Source organism: Emys orbicularis, chromosome 3, assembly GCF_028017835.1.
Source record: "Emys orbicularis isolate rEmyOrb1 chromosome 3, rEmyOrb1.hap1, whole genome shotgun sequence".
NCBI lineage: Eukaryota > Metazoa > Chordata > Testudines > Emydidae > Emys > Emys orbicularis.
Window position 1 is genome coordinate 65454694 of NC_088685.1, and position 22856 is coordinate 65477549.

The window sequence follows — 22856 nt, forward strand, 5'->3', positions numbered from 1 at the left end:
TTATCGCTACAGCAGATAGGATGAAGGGCCTTCCGGTGTCCTCGCAGAGGATATCCAATTGGATCACTTTGTGCATAAGGATCTGTTACAAGCCACTGATTGTCAGAGCCCACTTGATGAGAGCACAGGCATCTTCGGCGGCCTTCCTGGCGCACTTCCCTATCCAGGACATCTGTAGAGCAGCAATGTGGTCCTCTGTCCACATGTTCACGGTGCATTATGCCATCGCTCAGCAGGCCAGAGGTGACACTGGATTTGGCAGAGCTGTGTTGCAATCAACACGTCTGTGAACTCCTACCCACCTCCAGGGGTACTGCTTTGGAGTTACCTAATATGGAATGAACATGAGCAAGCACTCGAAGAAGAAAAGGCAGTTACCTTTACCGTAACTGGTGTTCTTCAAGATGTGTTGCTCATGTCCATTCTATAACCCGCCCTTCTTCCCTACTGTCGGAGTTTCTGGCAAAAAGGAACAGAGGGTGGGAGGAGCTGGCGGCGCCCCTTATACCGTGCCATGCAGGCGCCACTCCAGGGGGCACCAGAGCTGGTCCCCTATGGATACTACTGAGGGAAGACCTTCCGGCACCGGTGCATGTGGCGAGCACACACACCTAATATGGAATGGACATGAGCAACACATCTCAAAGAACACCAGTTACGGAGAAGGTAACTGTCTCTTCCTCCAAGACGAAGGGCAAGCTGATGCCTCAGCCAGGTGTAAACAAGATCAAATAGCAGGTGATGTCCCTTTTTCAGCCAATGAATAGCCACTTGGGTCATGGGTGAAAATCTACATCTTAGCAAACAAACAGCATAGAGTTCCTTTCCAGGGACAGTGCCTAGCACCCCGCTCCCAGCTGGAGAAGCTTCTGAAAGGAGGGAGAGGGCTATAGAAAGGGGAGGGGAGGATGCTGCAAATGATCTTTCTCTTTCTCTCTGCCCACAGCATTCATGACATCTGAAGAACAAAGGAAGCAACGTTGGACTGGGGGGAGGGATCCTGACTGATAGATGTTCAGCCAGTAGAACTGCTGAAACATGTGGTGAGCGAGACCTTGTTTTGAATTTATCCTAGTTTAAGTTAGGCATTAGTTGTGTTTTACTTTTATTTTTCTTGTAACCAATTCTGGCTTTTATGTCTCTTTACTTGTGTTCACTTAAAATCTCTCTTTGTAGTTAATATGCTGGTTTAGATAAAACAATAAAACAAGTTTATTTGAATTGAAGAGTTTGGGAAAATCCATTTGGCATAACAGGATTTGTTCGTATCATTTCTATTAATAAAATGGTGGACTTTATATGACCTTGTATTGTCCAGAAGAAAGCTGGGCAGTTCAAGACACACGTTTCTGGGGACAAATCTGGGACTGGGAATGTGCTATTGTTACCCTGTGTGTAACTCACGAGTGGCTGGCTGCAGCACTCACACAATATATCTGGGAGTGATTTACATGCTGGAGGCTGTGAGAGAGGAGACCAGGATTGGTAGCTACAGCAGCAAAGCAGTGTAAAGGGGACCCAGATAAGAAGGCTGAGGTGACACAGCTGTTAATCAGTCTAGATTGTACTCTGGATATGTCACACCACCTCAGGGACTTCTGCATGCTTTCCAAGATACACAAACGAGAGCCCAGGCAGACCTGTCATATCTGGCCACAGCATTCTTACTGAAGGAATATTTGGAGTCGTATGGTGAGTGGTTTTAGGATGGTTTCTATAACAGGCCAGCTTCCTCCAGGACACACCCAACTTACTCCACAACATTAACAATCTTCCTCAGAAAACCATCCTCACCATCATGGACATCACTACCCTATATAGCATCATCCTTCACAATGACGGCAGCTCTGCCTGCTTCAAATATTTACAAGACAATGGACAACCCTCAGATACTCACCCCAAACACATCACCAAACTCATCCATTTCATCCTCACCGATAAGAATTTTACATTCAGTACCAAACACTTTGTCCAAACCATGGAAACAGCCACGGGCACTAGGATGGCTCCCCAATATGCCAACCTCTTCATGAGCCACATTGAAGAAGAATTTCTGGACGAATGCACCACAAAATCAATGATATACTTGAGATATGTCAATATTTTCATCTTCTGGACAGACGACTTAAAACTTCCTCATAGATTTCCACCACAACTTCAACAAACACCTCAATCCACTAAACTCTCCTTGTAACCCTCTCACACCAGCCTCAACTTCTTAGACACCCCAATCAGCTTCAGCAATGAAACCCTGCAGACAAATATATACAAGAAATCCATGGATCACCACACCTACCTTGATGGGTCCATTAATCACCCCAGACACACTAGGAAATTGGTTATTTACGGCCAGGCACTCAGATACCACAGAATATGGTCCAAGGAGAAAGTCCAGGATATACACCTTAACACACTTAAAACCACCTTCACCAATCAAGGACACTCCCTACCTAAGAAGTAGATTGCATCGTGGAATGGGCCACCCAAATACCCCAAGAGAACCTGCTTCAATACAGAAATAAAACCCTCTCTGACCGCACACCCCTAGATGTCTCCTACCATCCCACACTGGAACACCTAGGGTATATCCTCAAACTATTAGAACCCATACTTGATGGGGACCCCATCCTGAAAGAAATCTTTTCTGAACCCCCACTTCTGGCCCTCAAACAACCCCCCAATCTCTCCAAGTTCATGATCGGAAGCAAGTTCCCCACAGACAAGGACCCACCTACTCAAAGTGATACCAGATCCTGCCAACCCCTCCCCCCCAGCTGACTTTCCTGCCCTTTCCTTTTCCCCCTGTGACTGGAGGGGTATTAACAGGCCACTTCACCTTGAATGGCCCCTTGAAATATGTTAACGGCTTATCCTAAAGAATCTGTCCTACCTCTTATTTAGCTGTGACACTCTGAGTAAGTTTCCCAGATCTGAAGAAGAGCTCTGTGTAAACTCAGAAGCTTGTCTCACCAACAGAAGTTGGCTCAATAAAAGATATTACCTTACCCACCTTGTCTCTCTCTCATCTGATGGCAGTTACCTATGTTAAAGGACTAGTGTGTCTTAATCATATTTCTAGTGGGCATAATTCTGTATACTTTTCATCTTTGTTTAACACCAGCAACTTGTTCAGTGCTGTACTTGATCTTGAGGTATGGTGCCTAATTGACTCCCATTCATTTCAGTGGGAGCTCTGGGTGTTCAGGGCCTCTTAGGATCAAGCTGTAAACAGCAAAAAGTAAGAAAATAATATCAAACTGTAGGTATATATCTTGTTTAAAATGCTATTTTTGGCAGTGTTTTCCTTACATCTCATTAAAGAAATTAGATGGGTTTAGACATTTTTTCCCCTCATAGCTGAAATATTGTCTAATCTCAATGTGTTAAGACTGAAGGGGACATAGTGGTAAAGGGAATGATAATATCTTCATCATATTTACCAGCACTTTGCCTTTGGTCTCATGACATAATATTGAATCATTTTGGAAGGCTAAGTAAGGGGTGATGATAACTGAGAGGTGGTTATGAGGCATGTCCAGAGATTTATGTCTATAACTCTTCTTGAGCTGGGTCACTAACTTTTTCAGATGTAAAATTGGTTTTGAGATCCTTGCTGAGAATTGTATCTCACAAAGTAATGATTTCAGTCTTTTTGGTAACAGGAAGATGGATGACTAGCAAATGAACTGCATACTAAAAATGTATGTTTACCTAACTGATTGTGCTCTTATTTACATATTTTGGGGCGGGGGGAATTCAGCAAATACGGACGTTTTCTAAGCTTGACACTTTTTTTTGACAGGTACGGTAGCAAGTTCTGTAGAAGTGCCTCTACATACATTAAATATATCATATTGCTGTAGTCTAGCCAAGAGGTGACGTAGACTAACTGAGGCCAGGGTATCATCTGTCAGGATGGGATGGAATCATCTAGCCCCTCTGAGAGGAGAGAAAGCATTACTTGCATATGCTTTTGTGTCAGAGCGTGGCATCAGGAAGAATTGAGGAGTGTTCCGAAACTACAGAATGACTTGACCAGTTGTGTGTGTGTGTGTACCTTCTACCAAAATGGACTGCTCTGTGAAATATTCAAAATGCTTTTCTCTGCCTCCCAGCATCTTCTCTGTTTTGCTCGGGTGCAGTTTCAGCCAACTGTTCTTCATCCATGAAATGATCTCACTCAGATACTGGGCCATCTTGGTGGTAGAGGTGTGGTCATATGTGGTGAGGGATAGGTAGAACTGTATGTCATCTGCGTACTGCTGGCACTTGAATCCATGTTATCTGATCAATTCACCTGGTGGTTACATGTAGATGTTGCAAAGGACAGAGAGAATTGATCCTTGTGGAACCATTAGTGAGTGGTCTAGTGGTGGTGATCACTATTGGTTGGGTGCACCCTCCAGAATGGACTCAAACCTCTTTAGTGTGTTTATCTGTACCCGTGCCACATCTCTCAGATGAGACAGCAGTATGGTCTGGTCAACAGTACTGAATGCTGCAGAGGGGTCCAGGGGGTCCAGTAGGATTTCCATTAACAAGAAGAGATCATCCATCAGTGCAATTAAAAGCAGTTCCAACTTCATGTCTTGGCCTGAATGCAGATTTCGATGGGTCTAGATGAGCTTATATTTGCCCTTTAACTAGCTTCTCTATTAGCTTGCTCAGAGTTGCAACTGCTGCTAACAGGGTGGGTCATCATAAGAACCTAGCTAACCTGTTATGCTCTCTTTTACTAGATGACTAATTTTTTTTTTATGATGGGTATTGAAGAGGGAATTGGAGGAGAGGGTAGTGGCCTTCTACATGAGCTTAGGGAGGTAGTTTTGTTCATGGGGCAGTTTGCAGGAACGTGTAAAGATGGTTATGGGAGAAGTGGTCAAGTTTTACATCATTGGGTGAGGGAAATGCAGTAGAGGATGAGGGTGGCCAGTTAGGAAGGGTCATAGCCGTGAAGATCCCGGAGTACAGTAGCTTGAACTTGATGCAGTGTATAAGAAGCCTGTTTCCTCCCAGCATGTCAGTGCACGATACCACCACTTGGTCATTGCACCTATTCTCCACTCAGTGCTTTGAATTTTATATTCTAGGAGTTTGGTTTCTATTACTTGGTCCACCAGGAATTAGACTATGGTCTCGCCTTTTTGTAGTTTAACTCTTTTCTAGAATGGGGGTAATTCTAACCCTTCATTACGGGTGTATTTGTGAGGCTTAATTAATGTTTGTAAATGAGTTGTAAACCCTTATTATAGGTGTATGCAAGCCATCCACAGAGCCATGTACTTGTCAATCTATTAGGCATATTGTAAATTGTATACGTCTGGGGACAAAAGGTGAATAGTTTTCTTTTTACAGTTGGATGTATTAAAGGAGCTCATTTTTTTTATAGGTAAAGACAGAGTTTTCAATACCCCTTTGTGTGAGCAAGGAATTGTTGGATTTGGTATTGGAGTTGCAGTTGCTGGAGCTACAGCCATTGCAGAAATTCAATTTGCAGACTACATTTTTCCAGCATTTGATCAGGTTAGTACCTATCACAGGTTGTTTAGGGAAGTAAAGGGAAACAAATTGCCTGTTGAGAATGGCTTTTCTGGTGGATTAAAATATAATCAGCTGAACCAAGTTTTAGATTATGATTTTTGCAAATATGTCCACAGTGATGAGTATGTTTAATGTTTAAGGCGAAGATTTAAGCATGGGTATTTTTAGTAAAATTTATGGACAGGTCATGGGCAATAAACAAAAATTCACAGCCTGTGACCTGTCCGTGACTTTTACTAAAAATACCCATGACTAAATCTTAGCTGCCCTGGGGCCAGTGCTGCTCTGTTCTCCCCCCAACCTCCTTGGGGCTGCCGCTGCTCAGGGGGGACCAGGCCACCGAGCAGCAGCCAGTGCCACTGGCTGTGGGGCGGCTCCAGCAGTGGCTGGTGCGGCTGGCTCTGGCGTCAGGCACACTGGCCGCTGCAGTTGTGGAATTTCACGGAGGTCGCGGAAAGTCACGAAATCCGTGAGTTCCGCAACCTCTGTGACAAACTCGCAGCCTTACTAATGTTTGTATATACTTTAATCAGAAACGTACAGGTCCAGGCTAAAAGTTGAACTTAGCTTGCAGGGCAAGGCATCCAGAGTTTAGACACAGCATGGTCCAGTACAAAAGACATGGTAGTGGAAACAGGAATATTTGGATTGTATTTCCAGCTTGTATAGCAGTATAAGTATACCTGGCTCGTGTTAGTGGAATGAATATTACTAATGTGTAGGAAGGATTTTTAAATTATGATTCTCTTTTTTCAGATTGTTAATGAAGCAGCAAAATATCGGTATCGCTCTGGAGATCTTTTTAATTGTGGAAGTCTCACGATAAGAGCACCATGGGGTTGCGTAGGTCATGGTGCGCTATATCATTCTCAAAGTCCAGAAGCTTTTTTTGCACATTGTCCAGGAATAAAGGTACAGTAATCTTCATGTTTAATCTTTATTTTCAATTCACAGTATGAGCGAGAGTAAATACTGTCTGTGGAAAGGAGACTAAACAGGGTTCAGAGACTCTTTTTGGGTGAATTTAATCCTTTGAACCTACCTGTGTGTCTGGGAGCAAGTGAGGAAAGGGACAAGGAAAACAAAGGCAGTTAAGGTTTTTTAAATTTTCTGAATCATAAACTGAATTAAAATTAACACATAGGAAAAGCGTGCACACAAAATATCTGGTAATGAACATAGATGTGTATTAATTGAAGACTACATTAAGTTCAATGTTATTGTTGAGAATGCACAGCGTTCAGGTAATCGTAACTTGTCCCCAGTAAGCATATGTGGTATCTTGTATTAATGTACCATATCACTCTGAAGGCATACATTTAACATACCAATATCTGCACTATGGCCAGTGTATAGTAGATTTGGAAACTCTTAATTTCCCAGTTTTTATGCATCTGTACGTCCTTAACTACAATAGTTAATTAACATAAGGTTTAGGTTGCAATATTTTTAGAGAAGAAACAGCAAAGTAAATAATTTTTAAGTCGTGTGTGTTTCCTTTTTCTTCCCTTCCCAAATGTGTGATGTGATATTCACATGTGCGAGGTGGAAGAGAGAGGAAACCTGACTAGGTGTATATTTTCATAAACACTGTAATGTGGGCTAACTCAAATAAATATTGCTGTCCTAGGATATCACCATTTCTGACTCCATTTCTCTCAAGTTAATTTTTACCTATGGGTTCATACCCTTGGGTTACACAGCCTCCAGCCCTTAGCACAGAGGAAGTGTTTCATCACTTGATTAATTGAAAGATTTCTGAAGCAAAAGCAGTGTTTGTATGTCATTTAAAAAAAATCACAGCTGTTCCTTATTTTCTCTGGTGTACAGAGATAATCCCAACATGTTTTTGTATCTCATGAACATCAGATTAGGTATAGTATTTCTTGCTGGGAACCCTTTCCCACCCCTTGTTCCCTTCACCTAAAAAAAAAAATTCTTATTTTTATTAGATACAGCTGGTTCAGGGTGGGAATGCATTTTATTTTTGTATATTGGATTTCATTATGATATCCCAGAAGTGTCTCAGAGACGTCAAGAAATAATGTCTCTGGTCTACATTTGACACAAAACCTCTACAAAACAGGAGCATGTAGAACTGTCCCTACAACAGTTTTCATTGGGAATGTATGAGGAAGAGACTCAGGTGCTTTATGACCGTTAGATTCTTATTATTTCATGACTGACACAAGGAGCTGGGTATTGATTTTTGTTTTGTTTTGTTGCTAGGGTGAATGAAGCATTGCATATGTTGGTGAGAGAAATTTCTCTGTTAGCACAGATCTGGGGAATTAACAGTATCGTAACACTGAACAAAAGACAAACTGCAATACAAGCATCAGGTTAAGATAACTACTCCAAAAAGAATGCAGTACCGAAAATGAATACAGTATTTTAACTTCCAATAGGGAGAACATGGACACCTTAGGAAGTCAGGGGAAGAAAATCAGCAAGGTGTCCAACTCAAGATATTGTGTTGCTTCCATCCAAGATGGACACTTGAATATTAATTCCCTAAAGCCAGACCCATCTTCCTCTCAACCTGCAAGCATCTTTCTGTTTTGATGGATCAGTAGTTTAAACAAGCTGGCATTTTCAGTGATATTACTTTCAAACTGCTGCTTTTTGTCATGCAAAAAAACTTATTCCAGACTGATTCCTGTTATATGGCCATGTGTGTTTTTTCCCATTTATCTTTTACCAGTATCCATTTATTAAAGCACAAGATACCTTTCAAAATGTTGAGACTATTCTAAAGATTATTGGGAGTCCCTTCTTAAGAGTATCTGATTTGGAGAACAGGGTGCATAGGAATGATAGATTATTTAGGTTGATCTAAAGGAAAGGAAATGATATCCTCCCACTTTCCTTTAAAGGAAAAAAAATAAAGGAAAAGAATTCTTCCAGAATGTAAAAGACATGGTACCAATTGAAATAGTGCATGTGCAGAAAATAAAAAAATGGCAGCTAACTATAGGTGACTGACTCAATAAAAGATATTTCCTTGCTCACCTTGTCTATACACTTTTTAAAAAACCTTTATTGAGAATGGCTGTGGAGAAGGAATGGGTGATGCGTGTGTAGTCAACATTATTTCCTTGTTTCATCATGCTTTTCCAAAAAAAGAGCCCCCTCAAGAAAGATTTTAAAAACCTGTGAAAGAGCAAAAGGGCAGTGTCTGAAAATTGTGGTATTATATCTAGTTAACCTATAGATTTTCTTCACATTAGGGAGTGAAACATTTAATACCTTTTGCAAAGCAGAGTAATACTTGCCCACTTACCATGCAAAAGAACACCCTTGAAGTAAATGACCCAGTAGCATACCCTGACTTTCCATAGTGGCTTGAGGTTCTCTGTACAGAACAGAAGTGATCATGTTTAAACAAAACTGTGAACTGTGGTTCTACTGAGTTCCATGTTTTTTTCTTCCCATTGTAGACAGAAAATTAACAATGGTACAGTGTAATAATTATAGGGATCCTTGTATTTATTCAGAGTATCTACGAGAGTTAAAACAGGACTCCCTATTATAGTTATAGCATGTTTTCTTTGTTTTCCCCCCTGTATGAACTGGCAACCTGCCCTTCTTGAATAGCAGCAAAAACATATGTGGCGTGGGTCCTACTGCATTTTAGAACTGTGTTTAAATGGTTACTGCACATTTAAATAAGAAACACTGTACCACCATAAACTTATCAGAACACATTATTTGCATTAGTTTCAGATGTTCTGCTGGCAAATTCCCTTAAAGGCAAATTGAATTTATTTTAAATTGCTACTTTTTATATAATTCATTAAAAACAATCAGATGCAAATTTGCAACAGCTTAATGTTCAGGGTAAACTTGAAAAGCTGATGTGAATTTCAGTCACTTGATCACAGAGATCTTCAAGCTCATTGGAGAGGGCAGATAATGCTCTTGTCGTCTAGAAAAACTTTGAGTGAAAAGTTACCACATTATAATAAATTAAGAACCTTGAGCAGGAGTCAACCCACTCTTCTGACACCCCCACAATATCTGTTAATGCTTAAAAAATTGCATTATGTTCAGAGTTAAGGCAGAATTTGCATTTTTGAGATGTTAACAGTCTTAAATTGTTACTCGGAGACATTTCACCAGCACTAAATCCATACACAATTTTTTAAAAATTTAAGTTAATGATTATATGCAAATTATTATAGGTAGAGCTGATAGCACTATCTATAATTAAGGTTGCCCAATACTCCCCCCCGTCAGACCCTGTTTCAATTGCTTTGCTTTGTTAAATTTTAGTAATGGATCAATTATCACATGAAAATATTTAAATTTGTTGTAGTTAAAGTTACTAGATTGTGCAACTGTGTCTAAATCTGTATTCTGGATAAACTCTGAGATCCTTGATTCACTGCATTGGACAGAATTTTACTTCCCAATCCAGTGCAAATTAAACTAGTGTCACAGCCTCCATACTTCCAGCTGAAAGAGTCAGCAATCAGAAGTGAATATTAGAATGTTATAATCTTAGTGTAATTTTCTTCCTCTCCCTCCCTTCTTCATTTCTTTTCCCTTTTCTGTCAGTCTAGATTTGGGTATCAAAGGTCCTTCCATTTCAACATAGCACTATATTGCTGTAATTGCGTGAGGGCCAGATCTTCAAGGTTAGGTACATGAGTTGCAGAACTGCAGTTGCACATATCTAATGTATGCATCCAGATACCAGAATGAACTTGTGAATCAATTGTCTGTGTATACAGATAACCTGGTGTGGTAGGTATCTAATTGGTTATGTGCATATACAAATAAATGGCTTGTGTGCGTGCGAACATTGGGTATGTGCACACCTATGTATAGTTGGGTAACTGCACCTGCCTAATTTAAAAAAAACTAGCGATACATGTTAGTAGACTATCCAGTATTGATATTGGTTTCTATACCATGTTTCTTCAAGTGTGAGAGACAAGGCGTATGGTACATGAAATGTACTCAGCTCTTGCTACCCTTGCATGGATATTTAGAGAAAGGGCTATAAGAATGAGTGGTTGGGAGTCAGAAAAGGGAAGAATGCCTTTAGGATGGTAGAGGTTATAGGATGTGGTCGAACCTCATCCTGGAGGATGTTTACTTCTTGATTGCGTTAACTCTTTGTTTTGTTTTGAAACACTGTTCTCTGAGGAAAACACCTTGCTGATTGCAAATGTCATTCCTTTATCTTACAGTGAAATAAAGTTTTACTCTAATAAAAGTTGTTGGATTTTCACCATTTCTGGTTCTCCCCTCTCAAGTAAATGATAAGAGAGCTCCCATGATAGCACAAGTGCCAACTGGACAATCCAAACTACCTTATGTGAGCAGAATCAATGTCTGACCCACTGCAGAGAGGAGGACTGTTCCAGGTCTATTTTGAGGGGAAGAAAATACTTTCAAGAACCAAAAAAGCATTTTAAGTAACATAATTTGATTTTACTACCCCTGTTAGCATACTTTAAATAATTTTCATCCTGATTGACTACTCATTACTTAAAGCAAAGCAATTGCTCTTATTTGACATTAAGTGAAATAATTTCTGCTAAACGGTGAGATTATGTAAATTTCACTGATTTGCGTGGTATCACTTTTGAGTATGGTACATATCAACAGTACTAGTAAAGGTTTTCAGTATTGTGCATTTAAAATCTCTCTCTAAATATTGAACATACTGTATTTGTGGTATAAATGTTGCAGCCTTACAAGGATTAAGAAATTTTTTTTTAAGAAAGAGTCTTGTAGCAGATAGGAATTTCCACATTATTTAGAAATGGTCACTGTAGTAGCATTTAAGAATAGAGAAAACCTTTCAGTTGTAATTACTGTTAAACTTAAAATAAGCCTCCTAAATATAGGCCCTGATTCAGCAAAACCCCCAAGCTTGTGCTTAAATTTTGCCACACTGATGATGTTGATGAGGGATGGATTTAAGCACGTGTGTAAGTGCTTTGCTAAATCAGGCATAAACAAAGATTTTTTTTTTTATTGTTAATAGCAATAGCTGCACTTTTAGAAAAAATGAAACAAGATAGAGTGCAACACATATATAGCAACAAGTAGCGTTTCCAACAGCTAGTGATGGTTCGGCAAATGTTCAGATGAAAATCCCGGTTTTGTTTTTCGTGCTTTGCTTGCTCATTAGTCTCCTTCATGCTGCTTCTAGTCAGTTTTTTTAACTAGGAAGCGGCACAACTTAACCCAGTGTAGAAAAGGAAAAACATTCTGAGCTGTTTTTAATCTTTAAACAATGATTTGGTAAAGCCTGACCTTAGCGGATTTTATGTAAGTATTTGTGTAAACTCGAGTGGCCTGCTAACCTAATATTATCTCTGTATCTAATCCTTAAATAGCTGAATTATATTTTTAATCAGTTTTTATAAATAATTTTTACAGGTTGTTATTCCAAGAAGTCCTCTTCAGGCCAAAGGACTATTACTATCGTGCATAGAAGATAAAAACCCCTGCATATTCTTTGAACCTAAAATACTTTACAGAGCAGCAGGTAAAAATGTTTCTTATATGTAGTGTGCTCCAATAAAATGTAATTTGTGTGTGTGTGTGTGTGTGTGTGTGTGTAAGTGTATACTCAATATAAATTGATGCATTTTACGTTATGGGATCCATCTTTATATTTATTTGTCTTTTTTTTTATGTGTTTAATTATTTAGTGTGTGTTTTAGAGAAGCTGCTCAAAAATTGGCCAAGATTTTAAAATATGGGTGTCAAAGTTAGGTACCCAAATCCATATTAAGCACCTGATCCAACTCCCACTGACTTCAGTATTTGTAAATCATAAGTAGTGAAGTCCTGATTCCAGTCAGTAAAAGTTTTGTATTCATATTGGAATGAAGAATTGAACAGTAAAAACATGAAGAGTCAAAAGAGACTAGTGGGAATTACTCTTTATGATTAGGGAAAGGGTCTTGTTAAAAATAATATAATTATGCCTTCCAATACATATATGAGACAAACAGAAACCAGCCTTGTAACAGAAAGACACTGGACTGAGGAACTGTCCTGGCTAAGTAAAGGCAGTTCGAGTGTACATCATAGCCACCTGCTGATTTTCAGGTAGACCGTCTTCAGGTGTGTTTTGAAATATAAATTGTGTCCATTTCATTTTTCTTTACCAGAAACTGCCTTTCAGGGACATTATCTTTTTTTGCTCTGAGAATTTCTGAGAACATCATTTATCACAAATGTACTGTAGATTACATCCTAGCTCACATAATGTCTGGAGGAGACCAAGGTTTTGATACTCCTAGACTTTTATCTTTATTTAATACCATCTTTATGGCTCAGTTCCTACCCTTCCTTAGCTGTTCATCTTTTGAGCTGTTTTGCTGCTCTTGGGAGCTGGATCAGTTTGCAGAAGAGGAAGAACAGTGGTAGAGGCTAGAAGTTGCTCTTGATGTGGTTCCTGGAAAATTATATGAGCTCACTGGTTGGTGTGTTTCTCTTTCTGCTCCCTGCTGTGCTGCTGAACTGAGAATCATTGCCGTGCTCTCCTGTGGGGCCACTACAGCAGAGCGGGATCTAGTGAATTCAGGCAGAGACCAGAGCCACCAGTTCTGTGTGAAAGATGATGTCAGTGCAGCTGAGGGAAGATTTTAAATTGCTACTGCCTCTGTCCTGTGGTCATTCCCCTAATCACAGGGCAGATGTGGAAACCACCTTTTATTGTCCCTCGTAAATGCATTGATCCCAGCTGCTGGAAAGCGATGGCACAGAATCAGTGGATTTATTCTGAGGTGCTGTGGGAGAAAGAAGCATAGTGGCTTCTTAAAGGTACACGTTCTGCTTCTTTATTCTGTTGGGCCTTCTTCACGCCTGTAGTGGCTCCAGCACAGCCAGGCATGCAGGAACCTGGCCCTGTTCCTCTTAGCAGCACAAGCGGTAAGAGAGGAACTGAGAGAAGAAGCAGTGCCTCAGTGAGAGAGCAGGGCTGGGTCCGGAGGTGCATGATCATGTAAGGGTACGTCTACACTTCAGTTGGAAGTGTAATTTTCAGCTTGGGTACACATACATGTGCTAGCTTTGATTTGAGCTAGTGTGCTAAAAATAGCAGTGTAGCTGCAGCAACATGAGCATGGCACAGGCTAGCTGGAAGAGTACTTACCTATGGTCTCAGACGGAATTGTATTCAGATGGATGCCTGTGCAGCTACAGCTACACTGCTGTTTTTAGTACACTAGCTCAATCAAAGCTACAATGTTTATGTGTACCCGAGCTGGAAATTACATCTCCAGCTGCAGTGTCTGACTAAGGCTATGTCTACACTACAGACTTTGGACAAGACAAGTCACACCGGTGTAGAACTACCAAAGTTGTTACATCACTTGTGCATGTGGCTTGGCTGCTTGCCTTAGCTCTGTTTACTCACCAGGAGTGCTTGTGTTGATGCAGTTTGGTGCACCGTGGGTAGGTATCCCAGTGTGCCATGTGCTGCTGTCTGTTGCAATACCTTCTGGAAAGTTTTGTCAATGTGTTGAGGGATAGAAATGACTTGCCCAGGGATCTCTGGGTAATAGGGGTCATGTTCCCAACATGGAACGTTCTCCATCCCATAATGCTATCCATATCTCATAATTTTTGACACCCCGCCCTTTTTAAAAAAGTCCCACAAACCCATATGGCACTTCTCACTGCCCATCATTTCTGACAGATGCATGGAGCCCACACGGGTCTTTACTATTATCATGAACAGGGGTGCTGGAACAGTTTTTATAGAGGGGGGGTGCTGAACCAAATTGTAAACCCTCTATATAATGGTAACCACTTCAAGCCAGGGGGTGCAGCAACACCCCTAGGTCCAGCACCTATGCTCATGAACATCGCAAATACAGGTAGAATGATTCTCAGGTATTTCCAGACCTGCAGGAAGAACTGCAACATTGGGGGACATGACGATTTCTTTTGAGGACAGTTTGCGAAGGGACATATCGAAAACCAATTCATGGTTGTTGGTGGTGTTCATGGAGCAGCAGCAGCCGCTTCTGAGCTTTGGAAATGAGCACTGACTGGTGGGATTGCATTGTAATGCAGGTTTGGGACAACGAGCAATGGCTGCAGAACTTTCGAATGCAAAAGACCATATTCCTGGATCTGTGTACTAAGATTTCCCCAGCCCTCCAGCTCAGGGACACCAAAATGAGAGCTGCATGGACAGTGGAGAAGGGGGTGGTGATTGCATCTGGAAGCTTGCAATGCCGGATTGCTACCAGTCAGTGGAAAATCATTTTGTAGTTGTAAAGCCCACAGTGGGGGCCATTATTGTGCAAATGTTTTGTGCCATTATTTATATCCCGCTACACAGGATTGTGACTCTCAGCGACGAGCAGGACGTAATGGATGGATTTGCAGTAACGGAGTTCTGAACTGCAGTGGGGCTATAGCACACCCATCCCTATTTTGGCACTCACCTACCACAGAGTACGTCAACAGAAAGGGCCACTTTTCTACAATGATTCAAGTGTTGGTAGATCACTGGGGACACTTCACCAATATTAATGTTGGCTAGCCAGGAAAGGTGCATGATGCTTGCATCTTTAAGAACAAAGGACTATTCAGAAAGTTTTAAGCAGGGACATTTGCAGATGACACTAAGCTGGGGGGAGAGGTAGATACGCTGGAGGGTAGGGATAGGGTCCAGAGTGACCTAGGCAAATTGGAGGATTGGGCCAAAAGAAATCTGATGAGGTTCAACAAGGACAAGTGCAGAGTACTTCACTTAGGACGGAAGAATCCCATGCACCGCTAAAGGCTGGGGATTGACTGGCTAAGAAGAAATTCTGCAGAAAAGGACCTGGGGATTACAGTGGATGAGAAGCTGGATATGAGTCAGCGCTGTGCTCTTGTTGCCAAGAAGGCTAACAGCATATTGGACTGCATTAGTAGGAGCATTGCTAGCAGATCGAGGGAAGTGATTATTCCTGGCACTGGTGAGGCCACATCTGGAGTATTGTATCCAGTTTTGGTCCCCCCATTATAGAAAGGATGTGGACAAATTGGAGAGAGTCCAGCGGAGGGCAACGGAAATGATCAGGGGGCTGGGGTACATGACTTACGAGGCGAGGCTGAGGGAACTGGGCTTGTTTAGTCTGCAGAAGAGAAGAGTGAGGGAGGATTTGATAGCAGCCTTCAACTACCTGAAGGGGGGTTCCAAAGAGGATGGAGCTCAGCTGTTCTCAGTGGTGGCAGATGACAGAACAAGGAGCAATGGTCTCAAGTTGCAGTGGGGGAGGTCTAGGTTGGATATTAGAAAACACTATTTCACTAGGAGGGTGGTGAAGCACTAGAATGGTTTACCTAGGGAAATGGTGGAATCTCCATTCTTAGAGGTTTTTAAGGCCCGGCTTGACAAAGCCCTGGCTGGGATGATTTAGTTGGTGTTGGTCCTGCTTTGAGCAGGGCGTTGGACTAGATGACCTCCTGAGGTCTCTTCCAACCCTAATCTTCTATGATTCTATGATTCTTTCCTGATTGGCAGATTATCATTGGTGTTATTGAAATTTTTACTCATGAGATTGGGATATTTTTCTCACTGAGATCCAATTATTATAGTTGCTTGTTGTGTCCTGCATAATACCTGTGAGGTAAAAGCTGCTGCTGGGGTTGAGGGTGGAGATGGAGCACAAAGTGGAGCTATGTGGTTGTGGGAGAGTTTGTAAGCATAATTTAACGGTCAGCTGCATTAATGTCGTATGCTTGGCTGTACTTGTGCCCTGAAGGTTTGTGGGCTGTTAAGAACTGTGTAGTGCTTGGTGTACATTTATACATACACCTCTACCCCGATATAATGTGACCCGATCTAACACGAATTCGGATACAACGCTGTAAAGCAGTGCTCTGGGGGGGGCGGGGTTGCGCACTCCGGTGGATCAAAGCAAGTTCAATATAACGCGGTTTCACCTATAACGCGGTAAGATTTTTTGGCTCCCGAGGACAGCGTTATATCGAGGTAGAGGTGTATAACACTGTCTTTTAGTGAAAATATGCCTTTTTTGTTGCTTGTTGTGCATTTATCATCATTACACTGCATTTCACTGAAACTATGAATTATTCAGCGTGTGCTGTATGTTTACACATCCAACTGGGTGTTTTCTTGTACTTGTGAGTTCTGTGGTGCTGTACACTCACAAGTACTCGGTGCTTTGGATACTGCTATGCATTCCGCAGTATGTAAGAACAGCCGTACTGGTTCAGATCAATGGGCCATCTAGCCCACTATCCTGTCTTCTGACAGCGACCAGAGCCAGATGCTTCAGAGGGAATGAACAGAATAGAGCAATTTTGAGTGATCCATCCCTTGTCGTCCAGCCCCAGCTTCTGGCAGTCAGAGGTTTAGGGATACCTGGAGCATGAGGTTGCATCCCTGACCATCTTGGGTAATAGCCATTGTCCATCAAGAACTTATCTAATTATTTTTTGGAACTCAGTTATACTTTTGGTTTTCATAACATCCCATAGCAGTGTGTTCCTCAGGTTGGCTGCGTTGTGTGAAGAAGTACTTCCTTTTGTTTGTTTTTAAACCTGCTGTCGATTAATTTCATCTGGTGACACCTAGTTCTTACGTTTTGTGAAGGGGGAAATAACACTTCCCTATTTACTTTCTCTACACCATTCATAATTTTATAGACCTCCATCATATCCCCCTTAGTTGACTCTCTTCTAAGATGAACAGTCCTAGTCTTTCTAATCTTTCCTCATATGCAAGATGTTCTATACCCCTAATTATTTTTGTTGTCCTTCTCTGCACCTTTTCCAATTCTAATATATCTTTTTTTGAGATGGGGCGACCAGAACTGCATGCAGTATTCAAGGTGTGGGCATACCATTGATTTATATAGTGGTGTTAAGATATTTTGTCTTATTATCTATCCCTTTTCCTAAGGGTTCTAACATTGTTAGCTTTTTTGACTGCACATTGAGTGGAAGTTTTCAGAGAACTATCCACAATGATTTCAAGATATCTTCCCTGTATTTTGTATACAAATGTATTAACTGTATTTATTTCAGACTCTGGGCATAATACAGATTTTATGTGAAAGCGCTTTAATTACAGTATTAAAAGTGGATGCCCAAATGAGGTTTTTGCCCCTAGAAAATACGAGCAAAAATACAGGTCTTATATCTTGCCATAATCAGCCATCCCCCAAAAACCTTGGGAAAACATGTGGGGTTTGCATTGTGCCCTGGTGGTCACCAGATCCATACTGTGATGAACCAAGGGGTGAAGCAAATTCCAAAGTGAAGGACACCTTGCTGAGAATGCCTTGCCACCATCCTCTTCCAATTTATACAAGGAGGGACAAACTAACTCGCACACCTCACATGGTCAACGGTCCTGGTAACATACAAGCATAGGGACAAGCCTCAGAAAATTGGGACCCAAATGATTTAAGTCAAAACCAATCCCTTAAACTTCACCTGGGGGTCTGTCAAGCCATGGAACAGAGGTGTAATGAACTCCCTGCATTAAACACCTCATAAAAAATGGTCTGCTGCATTCAGGTGGTTTAAAGCCATACCCCTATGTAGAGCACAATGCAGTAGTCAAACCTCAAGATGACAGAGATATGGAGACTTTATGATGGATGCATCTTAAATAAAAGAACACACTTTCTTTCCTGTGTGCAATCTGGACATCTGCGGCAACCTGGAAATGCTGCAGCTGCTCGGTACCCAACTAAGCCCTTTGCTTATCGACAAGCATAGGTTCCAGATTGCACATTACTTAGAGGAAATCTCAAAACCCCTTTTGTAAAATGCTGCTATACCAAGATCTTTAATTGCCCCTATAAGATGTCATTTGTTTTAACCAGGGCTGTAAATTAATCCTAAGGAAGGATCTGAAAAGTAAAAATTTATTTTGCCTTTTTTAAAGTATACAAGTGGTAGAGTCCTAATGTGTTGCTCTTGACCATCATTTCTATTTAATGAATGGGGAGAGGTTTCCAAATGTACTGGCTGACAACTTTTGTTGTAGGAGACAGCAGCTGTAGTTGAATTTTCTGTCATATTGATAAATATGTTTGTAATTTGCTGCAACTGCTTCGTCTATGTCAGAGGTTCCCAAGCTGTGGTCCGCGAGCTCCATTCAGGTGGTCCGTGGATAGTTCCCTCTAAGGTGTGCACCTGGGTGGCCGCACACGAGAGAATGAAGGGCCACCCACCTAATTAGTGGAGCCGCGCAGGAATGGCTCTACTAATTAAGTGCCGGGACCCTGGAGAAGATGCACATGTAAGGTGAGGTGAGATGGGGGAATAGGTGGTAGGTGGGAAGGAGCAGTGGGGTGAGAAGAGGGGGAATTTGGGACATGCAGGGCTGCGGAGGCCAGAGAAAGAGTCAACTTTCCCCAGCTCTAGGGCTGCGGCTGCCAGGGAGAGACAGCCCTCCTTCCCAGCTCTGTGGCTGCTGTGGTGGGGGAGAGACTCCCCCCTCCTTCCCAGCCCCAGCTAGGAGGCTGCTGCGGTGGGGGAGAGAGAGAGACCCCGCTCCTTCCCAGCCCCAGCTCGGGGGCTGCCACAGTGGGGGAGAGGGCACATCCATCGCATTAGAAAGGTAAGACTACTGATGTTAAAATATGAGTTGTGTGCTTTTATTTGTAGAACAAAAAACCTTTATTATTAAGGTTTTTTTTATATAGTACTTTTATCCAAAGTGCTTTACAATAGTTAGCTAACGGTACAAACAACATTTGGAAAGATCATTAAATGGTCCACCGAGACCCTCAGCAATTTTCAAGTGGTACGTGGAAAAAAAAAAAAATTGGAGAACCACTGATCTATGTCAAACCTGCCCTAGCTCAAGCTATTTATGAAAGTGTCATTGGCTTCTTGTCAGCAGGTGGTAGTTTCACAATTGTTTCCTGTCAGATGAGCTGTTCCCCTTATGTAACATTTTCCATGCAGAAAGCTGTGTTCAGAGAATGTTAGACTATCTGGTTAAGCTGTCAGCAGTTAAGACATGCTAAAGTGAAGGTTGTGCATATGCATTGTGATTAGGTTGTATTTAATAACATATCAACTCATTACGTCCTGCATCACAAATACAACACATCTTAAAATCACTTCTGCATCCTCATGCATATGTGCACCTTGTAGATTTTATCATTCTTCTTCAATTGCCCTATTATATCATAATGAACCTACAGAAACAAGGAGGGAGAAATTTTTTTTAGGGTGGCATAAGTAGGAGGATAACCAGGATTACATGTAAATGTAAAATATAAAATGTAAAAAGGTAACTTTAGAGGATAAAATTCTGACCCCATTGAAATCAATAGGAAGTTTTGTGATTGTCTTCACTGACTGACTGGGATTTCACCCAGAATAAACACCGGGAAGGCTTTTAAAAAGCATTTCTCCAACCATGGAGGATGAGACGGGGGATTGGATACAGATTTTTCATGTGTCTTAGAGTCAGGAAGCTCCCCATCTCCCTGGAATAGGAAAAAATGGAAAAACCTTTCCTTCTTCCCTCAGATATCCCTTGAAATACTTCCCCTTCTTATCTAGCTACCTGCTTTAAGGAGAGCTCCGGCATGAATTCTCTTTCCAGCCGGCTGGCTGAGCAGCTCCTCTGAGGGATTGGAAATGAGGGCAGCAGCGCAGTTAACCTCTTCCTTGCCTTACTTAATGAATTTTTGATGTGTATATATACCCCCTCTCACTTTGGCAGACACGTTCTTTTTTCCAGTTTGTTTAGCTGCTCTCCCCTTCCCTTTTGCTAACACTTGTCGCCTACTGCCCAGGGCCGACGGGGGAGGGGGGGAGGAAAGCCGGTACAAATTACTGGGGCCCGGCGGTCCGGAAGGGGGCCCGGGGCCCGGCTTCCCCAGCTCCCCCCACCCCCTCGTTGGCCCTGTTTAGCCGTTCCGCCCTTGCTGGGGGGCCCGAAAAATTTTTTTCACCGGGGCCCGAACCTGCTCTCGGCGGCCCTGCCTACTGCCCATTACACCCTGCCCCAATATTTTAGCTGCTTCTCCATTTTTCTTTGCACCACTTCCCCGTCATTACTAGTTGCAGATAGCTGAGGGCTTTTGCTCAGGACTCCTAGCTCTCTAGCTTCTGCTCTGAGGACCACTTCTTTCCTTGCAAAGCCCTGACTAGGGATTCTGTCCTAGTCTTTGGTGGTGGCCCTTTGCAGCATCTAAGGTGTATCAGAGTTTGGTGTCACCCTTCAGAGTTTGCAGGAACTCTCAACACTGCTTGCTGTATGCCTGGCTTTCCCTTTTAGAAAAGAAATACATGTAGGGTAGAACTCTGTGATCAGCTTTTTATGTTTATTAGTTTAGTGGACTGACTCCCGATTTACACCTGTGCAACAGAGCACAATTTGGCCTATAAGGAGCCCAGACACTGAAAATATGATGGCTTAAAGTCTTTCTGGGCATGTGATGTTTTTCTATATCAGGAGCTTCCTAACAATTTCTCTCTCAAACTTTTTACGTGCCTCGTGTATAAACTACATGTGCAGCGTGACCTTACTTAGCTGCACATTTCATGAACTGAGCAAGAAAATACATAAACTCTACAGTATGTGGAAATAATGCAGTTTTCAGAGGCTCATAACTTAGTCAAATCAAAATAATTTTTCTCTACAAAACACAAAGCTACAGAATTGTTCCTGAGACAATTGTAAGATCTTATTTCTAATGGGCAAAGTGAATTTCCCCCCTTTTCATACTTAGAAATAAGTGAACTGGATTTGCTCAGGTTTCCCCAGAAAATTTTATCTTCAGGCAAAGCTTGGAGTGTTTCAGTCCTAAGGGTGAAAGTCTTGAAAAACTGAATGCAGAAGGTTGGAATAGAAACTTTTGTGCCTCCTGAACGAGAACAGGGAATAGGGAATGTGGGGCTTGTGCCTTGATTCTGCAGTTGGATTTGTACAGTAGACGTAGTGCCTGGGTGGAACCCCATTGACTTATTTAGGATTTCACATGGGTGGAAGTGTTGACCAGGCTCATCCTCTTCTCCAGGTTCCAGTCCAGGGACCCTCAACCGAGCAGATTTGGGCTTTCCTCTGCCAGCCCACACTCATCCTTCTCTGGACTGCTTCCTATCACTACTGATTTCCCTCCTTGCTCTGAGTGTACCAGCTCCAAACCCTCTCCCTCTTCCAAGGGAGTCACTGTCCTTTCCCAGCAGTGGCCCTTGTCTGTTGCCAGCTTCCTGGCTTTATAGGCCCCACCTATTCCTGCACAACTGAACCTGCTTGTAATCAATTCCCTGCTCCCTGGCACTTCCTCCAGGTGCAGGATTGGTGTTAATAGGCCTACCTGGCCACCTTAACCCTTTCAGTCCTGTGTGGGTAGACACCCCATCACAATGGGGAATCATTGAGTGGGAGTGTGTCTAGTTCTTGGGTCTATGCTAATTAACACTTTTATCAATGACCTGGAAGAAAACATAAAATCATCACTGATAAAGTTTCACCTGGATCTGGATCACTTGTTATGATGGGGGCAAGCAAACATTATGTGTTTTAATATAGCTAAGTGTAAATGTATATATCTAGGAACAGAGAATATAGGCCATACTTATAGGACTCTAACCTGGGAAGTAGTGACTAAAAAAGATTTGGGTTCATGATGGATAATCAGCTGAACATGAGTTCCAAGAGTGATGCTGTTGCCAAAAGGGCTAATGCAATTCCTGGATGTGTAAACGGGGGGAAACTTGAGTAGCAGTACAAAGGTTATTTTATCTCTCTATTTGGCACTGCTGTAATACTGTGTTCAGTTTAGGTGTCTACAATTCAAGGAAGATATTGATAAGTTGGAGAAAACTCAGAGAAGAGCCATGAGCCTCAAGGAGTTGTCTATTTAGTATAACAAAGAGAAGGTTAAGGGGTGACTTGACTACAGTCTATAAGAACCTATGTGGGGAGCAAATATTTGATAATGGGCGCTTCAATCTAGCTGAGAACAACATGATCCAATGGCTGGAAGTTGAAGCTAGACAAATTAAGACTGGAAATAAGGTGTACATTTTTAACAGTCAGGGTAATTAATCTTTGGAACAATTTATCAAAGGTTGTGGTGGATTTTCCATCATTGGCAATTTTTAAATCCAGCCTGGATGTTTTTCTAAAAGCTCTGCTCTAGGGATTATTTTGAGGAAGTTCTATGGACTCGGTAATACAGGTAGTCAGACTAGATGATTACGATGGTCCCATCTGGCCCTGGAGTTTATAAATCTATAAAAACAAAAGTCTCCACATGATTAAAAGATCAGAGGTTAGAAAATAGTGGTATTGGGCTTCTAGTAATTTTATGGTAGTATAAACAATGTTACTGAAAGTG

The 22856-nt window shown here is 41.8% G+C and overlaps 1 protein-coding gene across 1 annotated transcript in view; it reads left to right on the plus strand.

Annotated features, from left to right (window-relative positions):
* The window catches only part of BCKDHB (branched chain keto acid dehydrogenase E1 subunit beta), a 258498-nt gene that overhangs the window by 40066 nt on the left and 195576 nt on the right, over positions 1–22856 (plus strand). Inside the window, exons 3-5 of the mRNA XM_065400997.1 lie at positions 5390–5523; positions 6298–6453; positions 11941–12049. Coding sequence (XP_065257069.1) covers positions 5390–5523; positions 6298–6453; positions 11941–12049 — 399 coding nt within the window. The remainder of the gene's footprint in view (positions 1–5389; positions 5524–6297; positions 6454–11940; positions 12050–22856) is intronic.